The following is a 19,554-nucleotide window of genomic DNA, read 5'->3' as shown; positions in this document are numbered from 1 at the left end:
GGAACACTAAAAAAACTTACTCTCACAGTGTGTATAAAAAAAAAAAAGATTTAAAAAAAACAACGGCCCCAGGAATTTGATGGTATCGTATCAGTCAAACCAACAGATCTGAAAGTTGCAGAGTCTAAACCTGTGGTTTATTGATAAGGAAGTTTCAGTCTTACCAAGCTCACAATGTCTCAACAGTGCTGAGATGTAACACATATGTACACTTCAACACTTACGATACTCCGACAGAATGTAGCATGAGCTCAGACAAGTCTCTACTCGTTTCATCTCAGTTAAAGTACAATTTACACATGACAAATGAGATCTTTTTACTTTACTAGTAGTGTTTGCTAAGATAAGAAATGAATATTGCCTGTTGTTAGGGTTACGGATTTGTTTCGAAATTAGGTATTAAGTATTATCTAGTACCACAACGTTTGCTCTCTTTGATTCCTCAAAGCAATTCCCTTGTTGAGGAAATTTGTGGAATAAAGGGTTATTATAGTAATTAAACCATAAAGATTTTTTTTTTTCTTGAAATAAAGTAAACTTTAATTGAAATCAAATCTAAAACACCTTTACAATTCATTCAAGGCAACATTTCTCATTTTGACTTAGTAACTTGATATACTAATATAACTAAAACCAAAATAAAAATGATACAAGTCATATTAAAAACAATGAATAAAACAAAAATGCAACAACAATCCCTAAAACGTGAATGAAATGAAATAAAAACGAATTCATAACATTTAGGAAGCCTTTAATAGTATCACAAGGATATTAAAAAACAGAACTCTTAGTAGAAACTTTTACATGGGCACAGGCTGCTCATTTACAAAAAAAATGTTTAAAAATTATTATTATTATTAAATATAATTAATATTTGCAATTGCCAAAGAAAGTGTAATTTTCTATTTCTACTGAATTTACCTCCACACTGAAATAAGTCAATAAACCTCATTAAGCATTTGTTGAACTGCCCCTTATCATTTTCAATAAACAAACTCAATTAATCAGAGTAACACATGAATGAATCACTATTAAGAAACTGTCTAGTTTGATGCTGTCCATTAATGTTGCAATCAAAACAAAAGACAGAGTGTCAAGCTCAAAATCCTCCCACTGATAATTATAGAAAACACTCCCTCTTAGATTTTATCCTCTGTCAGCTAAACGGCGTTAACCACTCATGCCAGCTCTCAGATCTGAGTCAATGCACACAAGTCGACCAAAGCCTCATAAGAAGGTAAGACATACTGCTACTTTAACAAATAAATCTATACTCAAAAAAAAGACAAAAAAAAAAGACAAAAAAACGCACAAATGACAAGATCAAATGTTTATCAGATAGTTTTAGTTTGTGAAAACGCACACGTGCAGTGAACATATTCTACATAAGCAGCGCTGAAGGTGTGTTCACCTGCCAGGAATGCATTATGGATGTGTGTAAACAGGTTGTGAATGGAAGAACAGCTGTGGGTGAAAAATGTGTTAAAGCAAACATTCCTGCAACTCACCGTTGCTAGGAACATGCATTGAATCACGCCACTTGGGCTCACGTTGTTACCTGTATTATTTGCTAGTCCACTGCAAAGGCTGTTCAGTGATTGCTAGAGCGCTGGGTTTTCTGGTAGTTGCTTGCTGTCAAAAGAATCAACTGTCAGGTCTCTGTGAACTTCTGGTCTCTAGATATAGGTCTGTACCTATTTTCCTTTTTCACCTATTTTCTAAAAATTGTGCATTTGTTCACTCACATGATTTGAAGAATGAATCATGCCTGGAGCTCAAATGCTGCATTTACTTGATAAATTTTAACATTTAGAGGAATAGTTCACCCAAAAATGAACTTAATGAACTTACTGCATGACTTAATTTCTTCTACTGAACACAAAAGCCAATCTTTTGAAGACTGTTGGGGACCAAACAGCTGATGGTAGCCTTTGACTTCCATAATATTGATCCCCATTTTATGAAAGTCAGTGGCTACCAGCAACTGTTTGTTTAACAACATTTTTCAGAATATCGTCTTTTGTTTAGAGGCTTGAGCACTAGCACTACTAATGGCAAACTAGGCTCCTTTAAATGTTTATTTTTTTAAACATTTTAATCCATGGGTGGTTGCATAGACTGCTTAGACTAGTCTTACAAGTTTTTTTCTTTAAGACTGGTCCTAACTTTTTAAGCCAGTTACATAATGTAGGTTGGTGTGTAATGTGAATCTGAAAAGTAAGACTGATTATCCCCTCATAGGTTAACTGTTATTTGGTCAAACTTTAAGTTCTTTAGTCTTAAAGGGAACGTTTACCCAAAAATCATTTTACTCACCCTCACATTGTTCCAAACCTGTGTGAGTGTCTTTCTTTTGTTACACATTTATTTTGAAGAATATGGGTGACTAAAATGGACACAAACACCAACAACTGTTAGGTTACATTCTTGCTTGCTCAGCAAAAGAAAGAAAGTCATACAGGTTTGAGGATGAGCGAATGAAGAACTTTTCATTTTTGGGTGAACTATCTCTTTAAAATAGTGTTTATGCATGTCCGCAACTGATGTTACTTGCATATTAAGAATTTAGTTTTTATTAAGAAATATGCAAGTGTTGCATATATATATATATAAAAACAATACAGTAAAAAAATATGTTTTACATTAACATATGATAATTCTAAAACTGTTCTGGTAAAATATTATTAAACAAGCACTTAGGTAAGCTTATTGAATAAAACGTTGTCTACTTGTATTAAAAGAAACACTGTCCAATAAAGTAAGTTTAATGGAAAGGGGTTTCTTGGGTTTCACCTTTAAGCAGAAATGCATGAGTCAATCTTGAATGTCCTTGATGACTTCTGGTAACCTACAATGTATTTAAATTCAACCAGTTTTTAAAATAAACCAAGTACTTTTTTAAAAATAATAATACAAAAATAATTAGTAAAAAAAAGAATGTATTGTGAGTGACTTGGTCATACTTCATTTCATTGAAAAGCATTTCAAAATGCTTCTGAAAAGAAAAGAGGAAATTGCATGCAACTTCCCCAATTTGACCATAGAGATGTGTTTCTTAAGCTAATGAAATGCTTTCCATGATCATGAACCGTGTTTTAAAACAGTTTGCACATGAATGTTTCTCACCTGTTTTATTACAGAGAATCAATGTCTGCCAAAGATCCGATCAATGTCACCTTCAACCACAGCGATTCCTCCCTCTACCCCAGCGAGGGCATGCGTGTGCTGCAGATGATCGTGACCGTGATGATCTTCGTTGTGGGCATTTCTTTAAATGGTCTGGTGGTCTGGGCATTGGGGGTTCGAGTTTGGTGCCGCAAAGGAAGAGCTGCCGGTGAGAGACAGAGTGCCGACAGCTTCCGGATCTATGTGGTGAACCTGGCACTTGCTGACTTGGTGCTGTTGTTACGTACGCCACTGATGCTGTCCTACTTGGTGAACGACTTCAGTTGGACATTGGGGGAACCTGTATGCAAGCTGGTGATTTATTTGCGATGCCTCGGATTGTATGCGAGTGCATTCTTGCTGTGTGCTGTAGCAGTGGAGCGCTGCTTGTGTTTACTTCGACCAGTTTGGGCTCGAATGAAACGGCCTAGTTGGGCTGTACCTCTGGCCTGCAACATAATATGGGTTTTAGCAGCGGTGTTCGCTATACCCTACATCAATACAGCCACAGTCAATAACAAAGGGGGCCGCAACGCCTGCATAGAAAGTGATTTGGAAGGAGGACAAGCCTTAAATGTATTGGAGACTGTGGCAGGATTCTTGCTACCTCTAGTGATCTTTTTGTCGTGCAATGTCGCAGTAATTTTTTGTGCAAAGAAGGCTGAGAGCGCAATGTCTTCACCTACCTCATCGACTGGGCCGAGTTACTCATCCCAGCGTCTGACCCGTCTCTATCGCGTACTCTTCCTCACCATGTTCCTCTTCCTCACATGCTGGGTGCCGTACTTCACCTGCCGCTTTTTGAGGGCCCTCTCGTACGGTCGCCCAGACTGGGAGAATCTCAAAGTAAGAGCGACGACAGCTGCATATTTTGCATTGTTTCTGGTTTACATAAAAAGTGCGCTCAACCCAATCCTGTACGTGTTCGCAGCTCGTGGACTCGGACGCACAGTTCGTGCATCACTTGTCTCAACTATTGAGAGAGTCTTCAACGAGGAATTATCAGAGTCTTTACGAAGAAAGTCCTTACGAAGGAAAGACTCTCAGTTTTAATGGAGCTTGAAGAGTGTAAATACTGATCTGCAGAAGGTTGAAACCAACTTCTGAGATGTAGTTTTTCCAGATCTGCTTGTTAGACAACTGATGAACATTGACTAAAAGCAGAAAACACATTCAGTATAAATTTCTACACAAGAGACTAAGACTTCATTTGACGGACATCAAAAAATTTACCAAGATTCATCCTTTTATTGATATGATTGTTTTATTCTTGGATTTAATTGTGATGCATTAATATGTAGCACTTTCATTTTTTCATTTTCATTTTCAATATGTATCAAGCTTTCCTTTCATGTGACTAAAGGCTGGTCATTACAGGCTTAAATTAAGCATAGCGTTTGTTCTCATTACATTCTTATGTAGTATAAATGTGCCAATTTACCATATAGAATCTTTACAGATAGCAGAAAGTTCCCGTTAATGCTAAATCTTAAAATGAAAATTGAATTCCAGTGCTTATGTTGATATTGCTGCATTAATGCTTAAAATGAATGTAATTTCTGTGCCTACTCCTCTATGCAAACTTGTTATTATTAAATAAACAAGCAGTTACCTTTGGTTATCAGCTGTCGTTTGTGTGTAAAACTTAAGAAACAACCTCCTCCTGTGATAGTCATTTCATGGATGAGCAGTCATTATGAGCAGCTTGATCACTGCTTCACGTCCTGATATTGCGGAGTTAGATGTGTTCCAGGGTCAACATATTTTGTTGACCCTGGAACAACATTTTACTCCAAAAATGTATTCTTGAACATATCCCTACACCTAAACCTAACCTTAACCATGAGTAATCCCTAAAATCTGAGGAAATGATAGATTAATGACACTGATGTACAAGCCCCAAACAGTGATTTTAAGCATACACTTCACAAAATCTATAAACTGGTTCTTTAAATCTGATTGGTTAATCACTCTCTGTTGTTCCAGGGTCAACAAAGATGTCTCACTTGTTAAAATCAGGTTCTGCATCACTGCCAGAGGATTGGGCACGATCTTCATGAGGTGCCCCTGAAGGACCAATCAGTAATTCAGGGTTTATGATGAAAAACTTGAGACTTTAAGACCTTTTTAAGATCAAGTAAAACTTTTTAAGGAATAAACTGAAAGGAATGCAATATGTCAGCATTTCATGTAAATGTTGAGGGAGTACTTTAGCAAGTATTAGCAAAATTTCGGAGTTTGAAAATACAACTTCCAACAGATCTCCATTACTTTTTAATTCATTATTGGCTTCCCAAATACTAGAATATGGAAATAACTTTTACTGGAACTTCTAATCACACTGCAAAAAAAAGTGATGTTCTTTATCAATATTTGAGTTCTCTTTTCCAGTGCAAATGACTGAAGATTCTCCGATTTACTTGAGAAACAACATGAGAGAAGATAAGTAATCTTGTTTTCTAAGAAATGCATTGAATTAATGAGTTTATGATTAAAACAAGAATAATAGTCATTCAAATTTCTTAACCAAGTTCACTACATTTTAAACAAATTCTAAAAAAACAAATTTCTTCATAATCTTCATTTTGCATTTCAAGTAAAGGTGTATTGATTTAAGGATTTTTAAACATTTATGTAGAAGAACAAGAGAAAAAAATTGTGAGGAAGATATTTGTTTTTTGCAGTGCATCCATCATTTAATGTCATGACTTATGACCACTGTTGGGAACGTTACTTTAAAAAAGTAATTAGTTATAGTTACTCACTACTTGTTCCAAATAGTAATTGAGTTAGTAACTGAATTACTCTATAATAAAAGTAACTAGTTACCAGGGAAAATAACTATTTGCGTTACTGTAAAAAAAAAAAAAAAAAAAAAAAAAAGTTGCTATACTGTATGTCAAATATTTTTTTTTAGCAGTTTTCACAAGTCAGTTGAAATGAGTAGAGCAGACAATGGCTCTGATTGGCTTCCATGACACATATGACTCTGCCTTAGCCAATCATAATCGATTATCTCGTTATTAACCCACCTCCTCACTAGCTGTGTGAGACAGGGGTCGTTCGGATTGCATAGTTTATTAAATCAATGCATAGCACCGCACCGCATTTAACGTCCAGTAATGTTAACGGCGTTGTAACGACAGGAAAAGTAATTAGTTAGATTACCCTGTTACTGAAAAAATAATGTTGTTACCTAACGCCATTCTTTTAAACGTCATTATTCCAAACACTGTCATAAGACTTTCTGCCTTGTTTTAAGACCTTTAAAATACCCATAAAAACCTTCTTTTTAAGACCTGCAGAAACCCTGGTAATTCATCACACAGTCCAAAATCAAATCACCTGCTTGGCCTGGTTTAATGGTGCCATTGAACACAGTTATGTGGCTGCAGTGTGTGAAAACAACCAGCCTAAAATGGTAAAAATCCCCTTGCTCATTGTTTTATAATATCAAATCTCTCCACACAAACAGTTCCAGAATATGACGATTTAAGTCCCGCCCATTTGTGATGCTGTCTGCCCTATTAGCATATACACAGCCATGAGTGAGAAGCAGCGGCCCGCCATTACTGTTCTCTTGCTGTAGCTGCTGGAGGTACAATGTCAGTGCCAAAGAGCTATTAAAAGTGTTGTTGGGATGCACCAACAAACATAGGTGTCTCCGAGGGCCACTGACGGCACAGTGGTCAAATTTCATTTTCGAAGGAAATTGTCCGGAAAAAAAACTGAATAGTCCTATACTTTGCGCTAACATTTTACACCAGACTGCCTCACAAACGAGGGTCAGGTCCTTCTGAAAGGGGAATCGATACCAACGCTTCATCCGCAAACGTCCAGACTCCAGGCAAAGTCAGCATCACGCATCATATTTTGTTTTCTAAAAGACCTTCTTGGCTCTCTGTAAGGCTATTGTCTCTGCCTGTTTTCACTAATGCTGGCTTCAAGTGCTACCAGAATGATCGTGAATAGGAATGTGCTAGTTAAAAAAACTGCATTTGTAAGCAATGTGTAAGGTCAGTAACCGTTACACCGTTATGCCCATGAGCAAGAGCTCTTAAAGTCCCTCCTTCATAAATACGTAACGAGTTCTGATTGTGCCAGTGGTTCCTGTGTTGTGATTCGACAGCAGCTGAGCATAAGCTGCCCTCCTGGAAACGCGATTGGACTGGTTTTGGAGTAGTTTTGAGAAGCAAGTGGGCAGGATTTGTTTTAAAAACCTGACAATTCTGATCTGAACGCTCGTGCTGGAGATGTACTTCTAATCACAGAACGCCTTTACTGACGAGATGCACATGAAAAACGCGTTTGATTTTTTGCCCTACCATCTAGTTAACAAAGCTAAACAGCATTGCCCTTTGTGTAATAAGTTACAGAAACTGTTAAACGCACCAACTTAAATAATAAAATACACTTACCTGTTGTGGTCCATAAACAACGCCTTCTCCAGACAAAGAGGGAACTGCTCCATCTTTCAAGAATAATCTTTGTGCGAATCCGGCATTAAACTGATTGAGATTGAGGAAGCTGTACTCAGATAAATGTGCTGCACATAGTTTTACATGTGGATTATAATTTTTGGGAACCGAGTTTAACATAAATTGTCACCATTAATCTCCAAGTACAGCGTCCCTGGGAAGCCCAAACAAAGATGATTGGACTCCGAGATGACAATAACATTCATTACTGCAGGAAGCAGAGGGATGTAGTCCAACGTGGTCGTTCATTGTAGGCGAATTCTTTTAAATAAAATATCTCGCTTGGCATTGAACTTTGAGCTTTAGAATTTTAAAGATATTATTTATACTCTAACAACAACATTACGCACTAACTAAAGTTTAAAACATGGGATCACGAAGAACGGGACCTTTAAAGCTCTGCACTCTTCTGAGAAGGTAGCAGGGTTGCCAGGTTTTCACAACAACATAAAAAACAACCTGCTGGAACAGTGTTAAAGTAGCCCAATTCCATGGAAAAACTTGTAACGGAGGTGGCAGCACCAGCTCATTTTCATTTAAATGGGACATACACTTAAACAGAGCATTTTGGCTCATACCCAAAAAGTGGCAATTTCAAGAAGTTATAAAAAAACGTATCTGTGGTGTATTTAAAGATAAAATTTTGCATACCCACTTTAAGATGCAATTACACTTAAAAACACCCATTCCAGTCACAAATTTCTTTTGATAACAAAAGCACATTGTGAATCACTTGCACAACATTTACAAAAAGTACCCTGTTCAGTGTTGAAACTCTTTTCCTGAAAAGATTGCATAAAAGTCTGTCTGTATAACTTTGTTAATGTTGCATATAAGATGAGGTCCTGTTTCTCAACATGTGTTTCTAGTTCTGTACACACTAGCAGTGGTGGGGGACATGAGTCAGATGACTTGACTTAACTCAGACTTAAGTCACAAATTTTAGGACTTGAGACTTGCTTGACAAATATTTATGAAACACTTGACTTTGAATTGATATTCATGACTTGAGATTTGACTCAGACTTGAGTTAAATGACTTGAAATAACTTGAAATAAGTATTTTGTTCAATAAATATCTGTTTGTTTTTGAACACACTTCAAACCAACCAAGTGACGCAGCAGGCAAATATAGCTGAAATCACAACATGGCCATTGTCTTTGACTTATGTGTATTTGATTTTAGTAGACAATGTCATGATTATGAATCAGGAGTTTTGTGCAGATTAACATCTAATGTAGAGCTAGTATGGGCCGCTTTCAGTCTCTATTTCATAATCATCCTGTCTTACAACAGAAACAAAAATATGTACCAGTGAAAACAATTTTATTGAGAATTTGACTGCATTAAAATACAGTTTGTGAGCACTATCAAATGTATTTTTTGCAAGTGGAATGCACTGGAAGTGATTATGCACTGTTTATAAGGAAATGTCCTTCATTGGTGCATGTGTAGAATACATTGGCTAATAATTGGTCTTCAGTGTTACTCTTTGAGTGAAAAGCCTATGGATAATTTATGGGGATGCCTAAAAGAAAAACAAATCATAAAGTTGTGACCCCAACCATGCATACCAAAAATTTATGTACATTATAAACAGGTGCAAGGTTTGTTGGATTCAATTATTAAAAATGTTTCTTGTTGTTGTTATTCTTTTGATAAAATTGAAGGATCTAACTTAAAGGGATACTCCTCTCCAAAATGAAAATTATCATTAATCACTTACCCCCATGTTGTTCTGAACAGGTAAAAAGCGATGAGCTGCCTGTGTTCAGTTTATATTCTCCAAAATGGTGCAACGGTGATGTGGAGTAACACAGAGGAGAGGACTTGTTCAACAATTGTTCAAGTTGTTATTTTTGTTTTCTTCAGGGACAAAAAATATTCTCGTCAATTCATAACATTACGGTTGATCCACTGATGGCAGAAGGACTATTCTGACGATGCTTTTCATACTTTCCTGGATAGTCATCCATAATCAGTGTTTGGAATAACGCCGTTTAAAAGAACGGCGTTAGGTAACGGCGTTATTTTTTCAGTAACGAGGTAATCTAACTAATTACTTTTCCCATTGTTACAACGCCATTAACATTACTGGATGTTACATGCGGTGCGTTACTATGCATGAATTTATTTAATAAACTAACTATGTAATCCGAACGCACCCCTGGCTCACACAGCGAGTGAGGAGGCCTTTAACCCCTTACCAGTCAACCCCAATTTTTGGCATGGAGACAGAAATGACATACACAAAATAAAAATGTTTTTGCTTATGATTCTTTCTGACTAGATACATAATCAACATTTGTCCACAAAGCTGACACTTCAAAGTTTACTGTTAACTCATCAGAATCACTCAGACTGTTATGATAATAGAGATATATAAGCTGATGTGTTCATGTCCCATAAAAGTGATTTTTGATGAATACCATTTGGTGCCATAAAAAACATTTTATGTGAATTGTTTAATACTTTTTCATGGTTTTCTTCAATGTTTGAGGCATATTGAAACAGCTGTACCTAAATACTTTTCATGCCTTTATGCTGGACTAATTTCAGTTAGATTTACATCTTATTCTATGTAGTTTTCATTTTTATTTATTTAACATTTTTATTGTATTAACAACTCATATTAATGCATATTGAAATTTTGTTTTGTCGCAAATAAAACTCCCATAGTCCATAACTACTGTAATTTTAAGTTATTTTTTAATATAAATTAAATCATCAAACATTTGTATGACTTGACAGTGACTTGCATGACCCAAGCTACGACTTGACTTTAAATGCTTGACAAAAGTGGTGAATTGACTTGCTTGATTCTCACACAAGATTGACTTCCTTGAGAATTGAAGGTTAATACTTGAGACGTGACTTGCACATGTGTGACTTACTCCCACTTCTGCACTACCACTAGCATGTATTTCTGAGAGGATATGGTGAAGAAGGTGTCAAAACCTCATGCTATAGATGTCATTAGGATAAACAGTATGCTGTTATCACAAAAACACAAGCAGACTCGGCCTGAGAACATGGCCAGACTTGGCTGCTTCGTCAACCAGAAATTAAGCATTAAGCCTTAAGGCTAACTATAGCCTTATAATTATATAGTCAGTATAATTATGTACTGTAATACAAAAACACTACTTGTGGTCATAGTATAAACCATAAGTGAATAGCAAAGTGATCAAATTAATACTGATATTACTCAGATCACAACCAAATGAACAAAACAGCTCAAAGGTGATTTTATTTGGGAGAAATGTCCCTAAAATATGTCCCATTTCACACAAACTCTAAAGAAAAAAATTACATTTTGAATAAAGAAAATAAAGCCTATTTTCAGAAACATTATAATCTTCAGCATTATGACATTATCTTCATGGCAAATTAACATTTTGCATTTCCCTTGCAAATCATCATTACAGCAATACAACAAACCTTTTTTATGATTTCCATCTTTTCCCCAATGTTTTTATTGAAGTCAGCAAAAGGGCAGCAAACTATGGAAGCCCATTGCTATTTAGTTTTAGCTATATTTTAGTCATCTGAATTTTTTTAGTTTTTAGTCAAATTTATTAAACTGAATATTATAAGATTTAGAATAATCTAATGAATTTAGTTACAGTGTAATGCATTTATTAAGCATTTCTCTAAGATTTCCAAACTGATTATGTATTCCTGGAGAAAACATCTATTAACCTGTTTATATTAATACACTGAACAAAATTATAAACTTAGCACTCTTGTTTTTAACCCCATTTTTCAAGAGCTGAGCTCAATGATCTAATACTTTTTCTATGTACACAAAAGGCCTATTTCTCTTTTAGATATTGTTCACAAATTGGTCATAAATCTATGTTAGTGAGCACTTCTCCTTTGCCGAGAAAATCCATCCACCTCACAGGTGTGGCATATCAAAATAATGATTAGAAACCATGATAACTGAAATAATTGAACAGGTGTGCCTTAGGCTGGCTACAATAAAAGTCCACTCTTAAATGTCCAGTTTTACTGTATTGTGGGGTCCGGGGGTCGGGTGTGCGAAAACCATTCAGTGTTTGGTGTGACCACCATTTGCCTCATGCAGTGCAACACATCTCCTTCACATAGAGTTGATCAGGTTTGTGATTGTGGCCTGTTGAATGTTGGTTCACTCCTCTTCAATTGCTATGTGAAGTTGCTGGATATTGGCAGAAACTGGAACACGCTCTCATATACGGCGACCCAGAGTATCCCAAAGATGCTCAATATGTGACATGTCCAGTGAGTATGCTGGCCATGCAAGAATGGGGATGTTTTCAGCTTCCAGGAATTGTGTACAGATCCTTGCAACATGGGTACCATGCATCATCATGTCGCAACATGAGGTGATGGTCGTGGATTAAAATGCACAGCAATGGGCCTCAACGTTGCACAACCAGCATGCATGTGAGCTTCCCTGAGATGTTTTCTAACAGTTTTACAGAAATTCTTTGGTTATGCAAACCAATTGTTGCAGCAGGTCTCCAAGTTGCTGGGCTCAGATGATCTTGGAGGTGAAGATGCCAGATGTGGAGGTCCTGGGCTGATCTGGTTACACGTGGTCTGAGGTTGTGAGGCCAGTTGGATAGTCTGCCAAATTCTCTGAAACGCCTTTGGAGACAGCTTGTGGTAGAAAACAGCTCTGGTGGACATTCCTGCAGTCAGCATGTCATTATAACACTCCTTCAAAATTTGTGACATCTGTGGCATTGTGCTGTGTGATGTAAGGGAAACAGGTCAATTTAGCTCAAAGGGAATCATTTAAGATTTTAAAGGGAATTTGAACAGAATCACTGTTTCACAGCTGTTCACGGAGACGTGCCTGCGGTTCAGTGAACGAGCCGTTTAACATCAAATCTGCACTGGATACTAATATCCAAACTATAGTGAAAACACTATCAATTAGCACAGTAACAAGATCGGCAGTTTAAGACATTAACTTGTAAGCACAAAACACAAGATACTTCTCTTTTCAATATGAATAAGGCTTTATTAGATAAATCTAAGACATATAAACTAATCTAACACATAAACGCACGCACTCACACATTCACACAAGTTGCAGGAAGATCGAAAGTTAGGAAAAGATGAGTTTAAGAGAATGGAAATATGGAATTCCGAGTTTACAGCAATACGTTAAATTGCATAGACATGAACAACCATCAATCACGTAATTAGCGCTCGCACTGAGTTCCTCAATGTGACTAAAATTATATTAGATACACCAGCACAACAAATATCTGGGGATACGTTGCCTTCGTTTCCTGTGAAAGGGACTCCCGTTGAAAGGGGTATCCCGGGTGTCGCTGATTGGCTGGAAGTTCAGTAGTGAAGTGACGTCTTGGGAAGCCCGTGCTTGGGCGTTGGCTGAAAGTGCAGAGTCATGTGCGCTGGTCGAAGTTGAACGGGCATCTGAGGTCAGGCGTCGGAGACTCGACGTTACAAAACTTAACTCAGAACACGAAACTCTCAAACGGAAAAGAAAAGAAATAAAGTTTGACGAGACTAGGTTGTGTTCCTTCTCATCGTGGCATAGAAGCAGCAGGCAGGCACGCTGGAACCGCGCTCAAAGAACAATGATGACTAACCGCATGGCTAGATGCTACAAGCTAAAGCTAGGTAGCAAAGCTACAAGCTAAAAGCTAAGAGCAGTCATGACTGATAGCACGAGCAAGGCTGGAACTAAAAGCCGACATGGCTAATAGCAGCAGCTAGGGACTAAAAGCAAGGCATGACTGATAGCACAAGCAATGCTAGAACTAAAAGCAAAATTTCATGGGGTCCAAAGTATTTAAACTTCCTTGTTGGCCACCCCTCAAATGTTGCCTTGACCAATCAGATATGGTCTTGAGTCTGGGGTATCATAAATCATTTGTTTATCTTACGAAGCATGTGGTTCTTGCCTCACAGGGTCTAATTTTGGACATGATTCCTATAACATGATTATGATATATTTTACAAATAAATGATTGTCAGGACAACATCAAGCAAGAAAATTCGATTATATCAATACTAGACATTACTAGACATACACAACTAGACATACACAATAAGTGATTATACATGATAGTCAAATGTGTGGGTTACACATAAATGAATATGGAGTTAAGCAATGGAACGAGTCTTTTTGAGTTCATTCTGGTCCATATATAATGTACAAAAAGCAGTTTCTTTGCCATTCTCTGGCAAAGGGACTTTTCTGTGAAGACAAAGGTTTAAAGCCCTTCCCCCTTAGGAATTTCAGTCTGGCTCTGCTGGATGGGGGAAGTCAATGCAAGTATTTAACTTGATCTCCTGGGTTTACATGTGATGTCCAGCGTTGCATTTCAATCACGAACAATAAATTTGACAATCTCTTCTTCAAATTAAAATTGTCAATAATTGTTCTATTGGTGTTAATGTTGAAAGCTGTTGTGTGAACAAGTTGGTTGGTTGGTTATCTTGCTTGGTTCTTGTGGCACTAGAACTGATTTATGACTTCCTGAGGAGTTCGGCTCTCGTTTCAATGCACACAGCTCTGATAGACTCTTTGATTTGTCTGGTTCGACTCATTTCTGCTACAGTGATAAAACTGCATATTTTATTATGGCCAGCCTAAAGATTACCTGTGCAATAATCATGCCGTCTAATCAGCTTCTTGATATGCCACACCTGTGAGGTGGATGGATTATCTCAGCAAAGGAGAAGTGCTCACTAACATAGATTTAGACAGATTTTTTTTAACAATATTTGAGAGAAATAGGCTTTTTGTGGATATAGAAAAAGTCTTAGATCTTTAAGTTCATCTCTTGAAAATGGGGGCAAAAACAAAAGTATTTCGCGTTTACATGATTTACTTACATTATCCCAAATGTTTTGAAGAAGGTTTAAAACAAGAGAAATAAGCAATTTTAACCAGTGACACAGACCGTGTTCATAGTGTCATTGTGTTGTCTGCCATTGATGTCATAACCCCTCAATTTACGATTTTGTTTTGTAGAAAACATGGAAACATCAAAGTAGCTTTAATATGTTGTGCAATTTAATAGACCATTGGCAACACACAGAGTAGCATTATAACAGGACTTTCAAATGTATCTAGTATGAAAAAACATACTTTTTTTTCTTTTTGTGTAAGAAAAAGTAAAAATTAAACTTTTCTTCAATTTGCTACTTAATCACACATAATCATTGAAGTTGGTCAGTTCTGTATGCTAGAAGAATAATGGTGCATTTCATAAGAGAGGAATATATACATTTTCTGTATATAAACAGTAGATTTTGCCGCTGTTACTGTTGTTAATAAAAGTTGATTTTGTATGCTTCTTAACTCAAGCTTAGTGCTTTACTGTCAAATCTGTATAAAAATAAACAAAAGAAAAATAAACAAGAAATGAACATGAAATTTTATTAGTGACTGCACTTATTAATGCAAAACAATACTATTTTTTGTTTTTATTAAATTATCTTTATTTTTAATACACACCAAACCAACCCCAATGCTACCATATCTGCTCCTGGCATCCCCATCTGTAGAACTTATTGGCACTGGTGCCACAGCTGTTAAATTTTAGTCTGGAGCCCTGTGGTAGCGTTGGCTCGTTGGCTGGGCGAGACAGTAAAGCAGGAAGATGCAGTACTGTCTGTTCTGACAGCTGGAGAAACTGGAACAGATAAGAATAAAACAACAGTGAGAGATTAAACAACAGTCACTGACTGTTGAAATGAAGCCAGCAGTGTGTCATCAAATCAATGAAGCGTGCTTAAACCTCCTGTGACCTTTCTTCTATCCTTCTATCCAACTATCCATCTGAACCTGAAGATTGCTAACAACTGAGAGCATGTTCTCCTAAACACACAAAGGTTAACAGCCGATGTCATGATCAACTTTTTATCTTGAATCTGCTTGTTTATCACTTCAAGCGTCTTCCTGTCATGCTCAGACTTCTTACTTTCTGCTTTGAACTGAGGGGACACATGCATAATATCTTCATGTTTCTTTGGAGGAACAGAAAGCTGTGCACACTTAGCGAGAAACATACAAAAACATATTGTGAAAGGACCCAAAATCAGTGAAACTTAAAAGATGTTTGGCAGAATGTTCCTCCTAACTGTTCTTTAAGGAAACTGAGATGCTTCTGCAATTCTTCTTTTTCTTTCCTTTTCAATTCCAGAGCAGATATGAGTCAAAAGCATAAAAAAAAAACATCACAATCAGACTGTAATGATGTAGCAATCTGCCCACATATAGAATTATTACACAATATATTACTCACAGAACAGACAAACCGAGAATGTCCTCCAGAGCCAGTATACGGAAGAAGTGGTCAGCAGCTTCCAATTCCCCTTTTTCTTACTCTCTCCAGCGATCACTGAGGTTTTAACAAAGCCAGAGGATAAAAATAAAAAAATGTCAGTAAAACAACATATCAATATAATCAGGCAAAATATAGAATTTGAAATAAATATTTCAGCTAAAAATGCCAATTCTTTCATGACTTGATGATAATTCCTTACATTTAAATAGCACTTTTCTAGGCACTCAAAGCGCTTTACATAGACATTACTCATCCACCTCCAGTGTGCGACAGCAGCCATATTGCGCCAGAACGCCCACCAAACACCAGCTTACTGGTGAAGTCAATCAGCAGTTATGGGGATTGTTAGGAGGCCATCATGGTTCGAGGCCAATGGCCGAATTTAGCCAGGATACCGAGGTAACACCTCTACTCTTTTCGAAAGACATCCTGGGATTTTTAATGACCACAGAGAGGCGGTTTAACATCTCATCCGAAAGACTGTGCTTGTTGACAGTATAGTGTCCCCATTACTACACTGGGGGGCTAGGACCCCCACAGACCACAGGGTGAGCTGTGGACCCTGTTGGTCTCACTAACACCTATTCTAGCAGCAACAGTTTTCCCAAGAGGTCTCTCATCCAGGTACTGACCAGGCTCAGCCCTGCTTAGCTTCAGTGGACAACCGGTCTTGGGTTTTCCAGGGTGATATACATATAATTGTAGTTTCCTCCAAGCATTAGGAACCTAGGTGTGCTATTTGATCGCAATCTTTCCTTAGAAAGCCACGTTTCTAGCATTTGTAAAACTGCATTTTGCCATCTCAAAAATATATCTAAATTACAGCCTATGCTCTCAATGTCAAGTACAGAAATGTTAATCCATGCATTTATGACTTCAAGGCTAGATTATTGTAATGTTTTATTGGGTGGTTGTACTGCACGCTTAGTAAACAAACTACAGCTAGTCCAAAATGCAGCAGCAAGAGTTCTTACTAGAACCAGGAAGTATCTGGAATAACCTACCTGTCGCTCCTCATCCTTCCATCTCCTGTCATTTCCTGTCACACACTGTTTTCCTAATGAATGTTGTTCAGTTGCTTTGACTCAATGTATTTTGTTTAAAGCGCTATATAAAGAAAGATGACTTGACTTGACGTGACTTGACATTATTATTCAATTCTATATAAAAAATAAAGCTGGATTTTCTTTCCCTTAAGAAACTGTATTGAATATTTCCAATATTACTTTTGACACTGGACTTTAAACTTTAATTATAACACATTTACTGTGTGAACGGTACAACAGATAAGTTTTATTTTTTATTTTTTTCTAAATTTGTGTATCCCATTTGATGTGGTTTTTAATTACGTCAATATAAATACTCATGAATTCGATTTTTGCAAGATATTCAGGGATTAACCATCAAAATTTCACAAGTATGGGCTATGTTTAAAATACATTCTGGGATGTTTTTAAAGCCTGAATGTCATGATAAAGAGTATTATAAACATTCTGCTTCTTCTTTTGAGGTTTACTGAAGACAGACGTCTAACAACAGGCGTGTTAGAAAATGTTGACAGAATTTCAATTTTGGGGGTAAAGAGGAAGCAAAGGCTTTTCAAAAGCCCACTGATTATTTTGGCAAACTTTCAGAAACAAGAAACGCTTGATAAATGCATTTCTGAATAACCTCATCTTACGCAACAAGTCTTCTAAAGCATTCAAGTACAGACATTTCCCATCATTTCTCAACTTACCACTGTTTTTCTTAAGTGGCTTCGGATGTGGGTCTTTAGGACTGGGTTTGAACATCTGAAAGAAAGTGTTGAGCAATTTTGTATTGTAGATTTAATTTTTATCTGTATTATTATATTTGCTGAATTAAATCTTAAACAATTTTTTAAAGTTCTGTTTTGTCTGTTGTGCTCAAGCACATCACACTCTCATAAAATATCATGTATTTTGTAGCATTTCTGTTTTTGACAAACATCCTTGCACTGAAGAAGTCTTGTTTTATCCCTTATCAGCAGAAAAACATCACAAACACATTATTCATGTCTTCATCTGAGCAACAGATTATCCGTTCAATTTCAACATTGTTTTTAAGACCAAGTAAGAAAATTGTAAGAAAAATTTGAATGAAACAATACAACAATATAGTCTCTAAATCAAACATCTGGCAATGGGCTCAGAAAAATCCTAACTCAAAGGGAAAATACGTTTTAATTCCCCACTGACAGTTCTTATTTTAAGCAGAAACTCACTTAATTTTCCTGATTTTCTTCACATCTCCAGTAAATATATGTTGATTTAAGGAGATTTGTACAGGAAAATAAGACAAAAATATGAGGATATTCATTGTTTGCAGTGCATGAAACATTTAATCCCACGACTTTAAGAATTTCTTCTCCGATTTTAAATCCTTAATGTCAAAGTAAGAATTAAGACTTCTTAAGACCTGCAGAAAACATGTACAGGTGCATCTCAATAAATTAGAATGTAGTGAAAAAGGTTTTATTTTTTTCAGTAATTCAACTCAAATTGTGAAACTTGTGTATTAAATCAATTCAATGCACACAGACTGTAGGGGTGTAAATCGGATGCTTCGTCACAATACGATATCGTTGCTCATACCCCGCGATACGATATTTTTCGATGCCTCAAAAAAATTTTACGATTCGATACGATTCAGATATATCGACATATTGATATTTTATTATGATATTTATGATATTATATATCTACTTTAAACAACCATCTTCATTTTTATTAACTTAGAAATGCAACCAAAATATATAACAAGAACATTTATCTGAAATTTTTACATTCTGTACCTCAGGTGGGACATTCACAACCAAAAAAATAGGCCTACACATTTTTTTTCTTTTAAATAATTAAGAAAATAAACAATTGAAAAAATAATTCTGGCTACTACTATGGGCTCAGTGCTAAAAATATTTTCTACAGATAACCACATTACATGCAAAAGCAGAAAATAAAATACAACAAATACATAAATACAATACAACAAAGATAAAATATAAAGTTCAGTAAACAGTGCTTTTCAGTTTTTTTAGCTTAGTCTAAAATACATTCCCAGGTATGCTACAGAAATGTAAGGCTTATTACATGTACAATAACTGCACAGTCTTCACTGTATAAATTAAATATAGTTTAATCATGTTTAAGCCTATACTTTATATTTATTCTACAGATATCGATATTTTACATGTTGCATTGATGCATTCTATCGTCAGACATCGTATCGATGTATCGATCCATATCGACGAATCGTTACTCCCCTAACAGACTGAAGTAATTTAAGTCTTTGGTTCTTTTAATTGGGATGATTTTGGCTCACATTTAACAAAACCAACCAATTCACTTTCTCAACAAATTGGTGACATGCCAATCAGCTAATCAACTCAAATATTTTTTCTTTTAGTTGTATTATGTAGTTATGTATTAGAAGAAAGTGCAAAAATAAACACCTGAAAAAGCGACATGAAGTTATTTTTTAAACTAATTCAATGCCTTGTTCTCTTTTCCTTTAATTATCCAAAGGACTTGGTGGCCAATAAAATGAAATAGAATTTTTTTTTTTTTTTT

The 19,554-nt window shown here is 36.2% G+C and overlaps 1 protein-coding gene and 1 long non-coding RNA gene across 3 annotated transcripts; one reads left to right on the top strand and one right to left on the bottom strand.

The window, feature by feature from the left end:
• The first annotated feature begins 1,049 nt into the window (after positions 1-1,049).
• On the top strand, positions 1,050-4,776 carry LOC127986325 (C3a anaphylatoxin chemotactic receptor). 2 transcript variants are annotated; one of them, XM_052588931.1, is made up of 2 exons: positions 1,050-1,237; positions 3,141-4,776. In XM_052588931.1, the coding sequence occupies exons 1-2, from the start codon at positions 1,065-1,067 to the stop codon at positions 4,216-4,218; spliced, it is 1,251 nt and encodes a 416-aa protein (XP_052444891.1). In that variant the 5' UTR covers positions 1,050-1,064; the 3' UTR covers positions 4,219-4,776. The 2 variants fall into 2 exon arrangements, with proteins under 2 accessions (XP_052444891.1, XP_052445460.1); XM_052589500.1 differs by lacking the exon at positions 1,050-1,237 and adding an exon at positions 1,511-1,686.
• Positions 4,777-15,040: 10,264 nt separating this feature from the next.
• LOC127985795 (uncharacterized) lies at positions 15,041-17,821 on the bottom strand. The gene is made up of 3 exons (XR_008160755.1): positions 17,703-17,821; positions 15,923-16,018; positions 15,041-15,310 (listed from the first exon to the last, which is right to left on the bottom strand). It is a non-coding gene; the product is annotated as an uncharacterized LOC127985795 (long non-coding RNA).
• Between the last annotated feature and the right edge of the window lie 1,733 nt (positions 17,822-19,554).

The sequence above is a fragment of the Carassius gibelio genome, chromosome A1 (genome assembly GCF_023724105.1).
Source record: "Carassius gibelio isolate Cgi1373 ecotype wild population from Czech Republic chromosome A1, carGib1.2-hapl.c, whole genome shotgun sequence".
Lineage (NCBI taxonomy): Eukaryota > Metazoa > Chordata > Actinopteri > Cypriniformes > Cyprinidae > Carassius > Carassius gibelio.
The sequence above is the reverse complement of the archived record's forward strand: the minus strand, read 5'-3'. Positions and strand labels throughout refer to the sequence as shown.

What these genes read in the sequence shown, in the direction of transcription:
- LOC127986325 (XM_052588931.1), top strand. Translation starts at nt 1,065, where the DNA reads ATGTTGCAATCAAAACAAAAGACAGAGTGTCAAGCTCAAAATCCTCCC. An exon ending in GACCAAAGCCTCATAAGAAG is followed by an intron (nt 1,238 to 3,140) that starts GTAAGACATACT and finishes GTTTTATTACAG; the next exon opens with AGAATCAATGTCTGCCAAAG.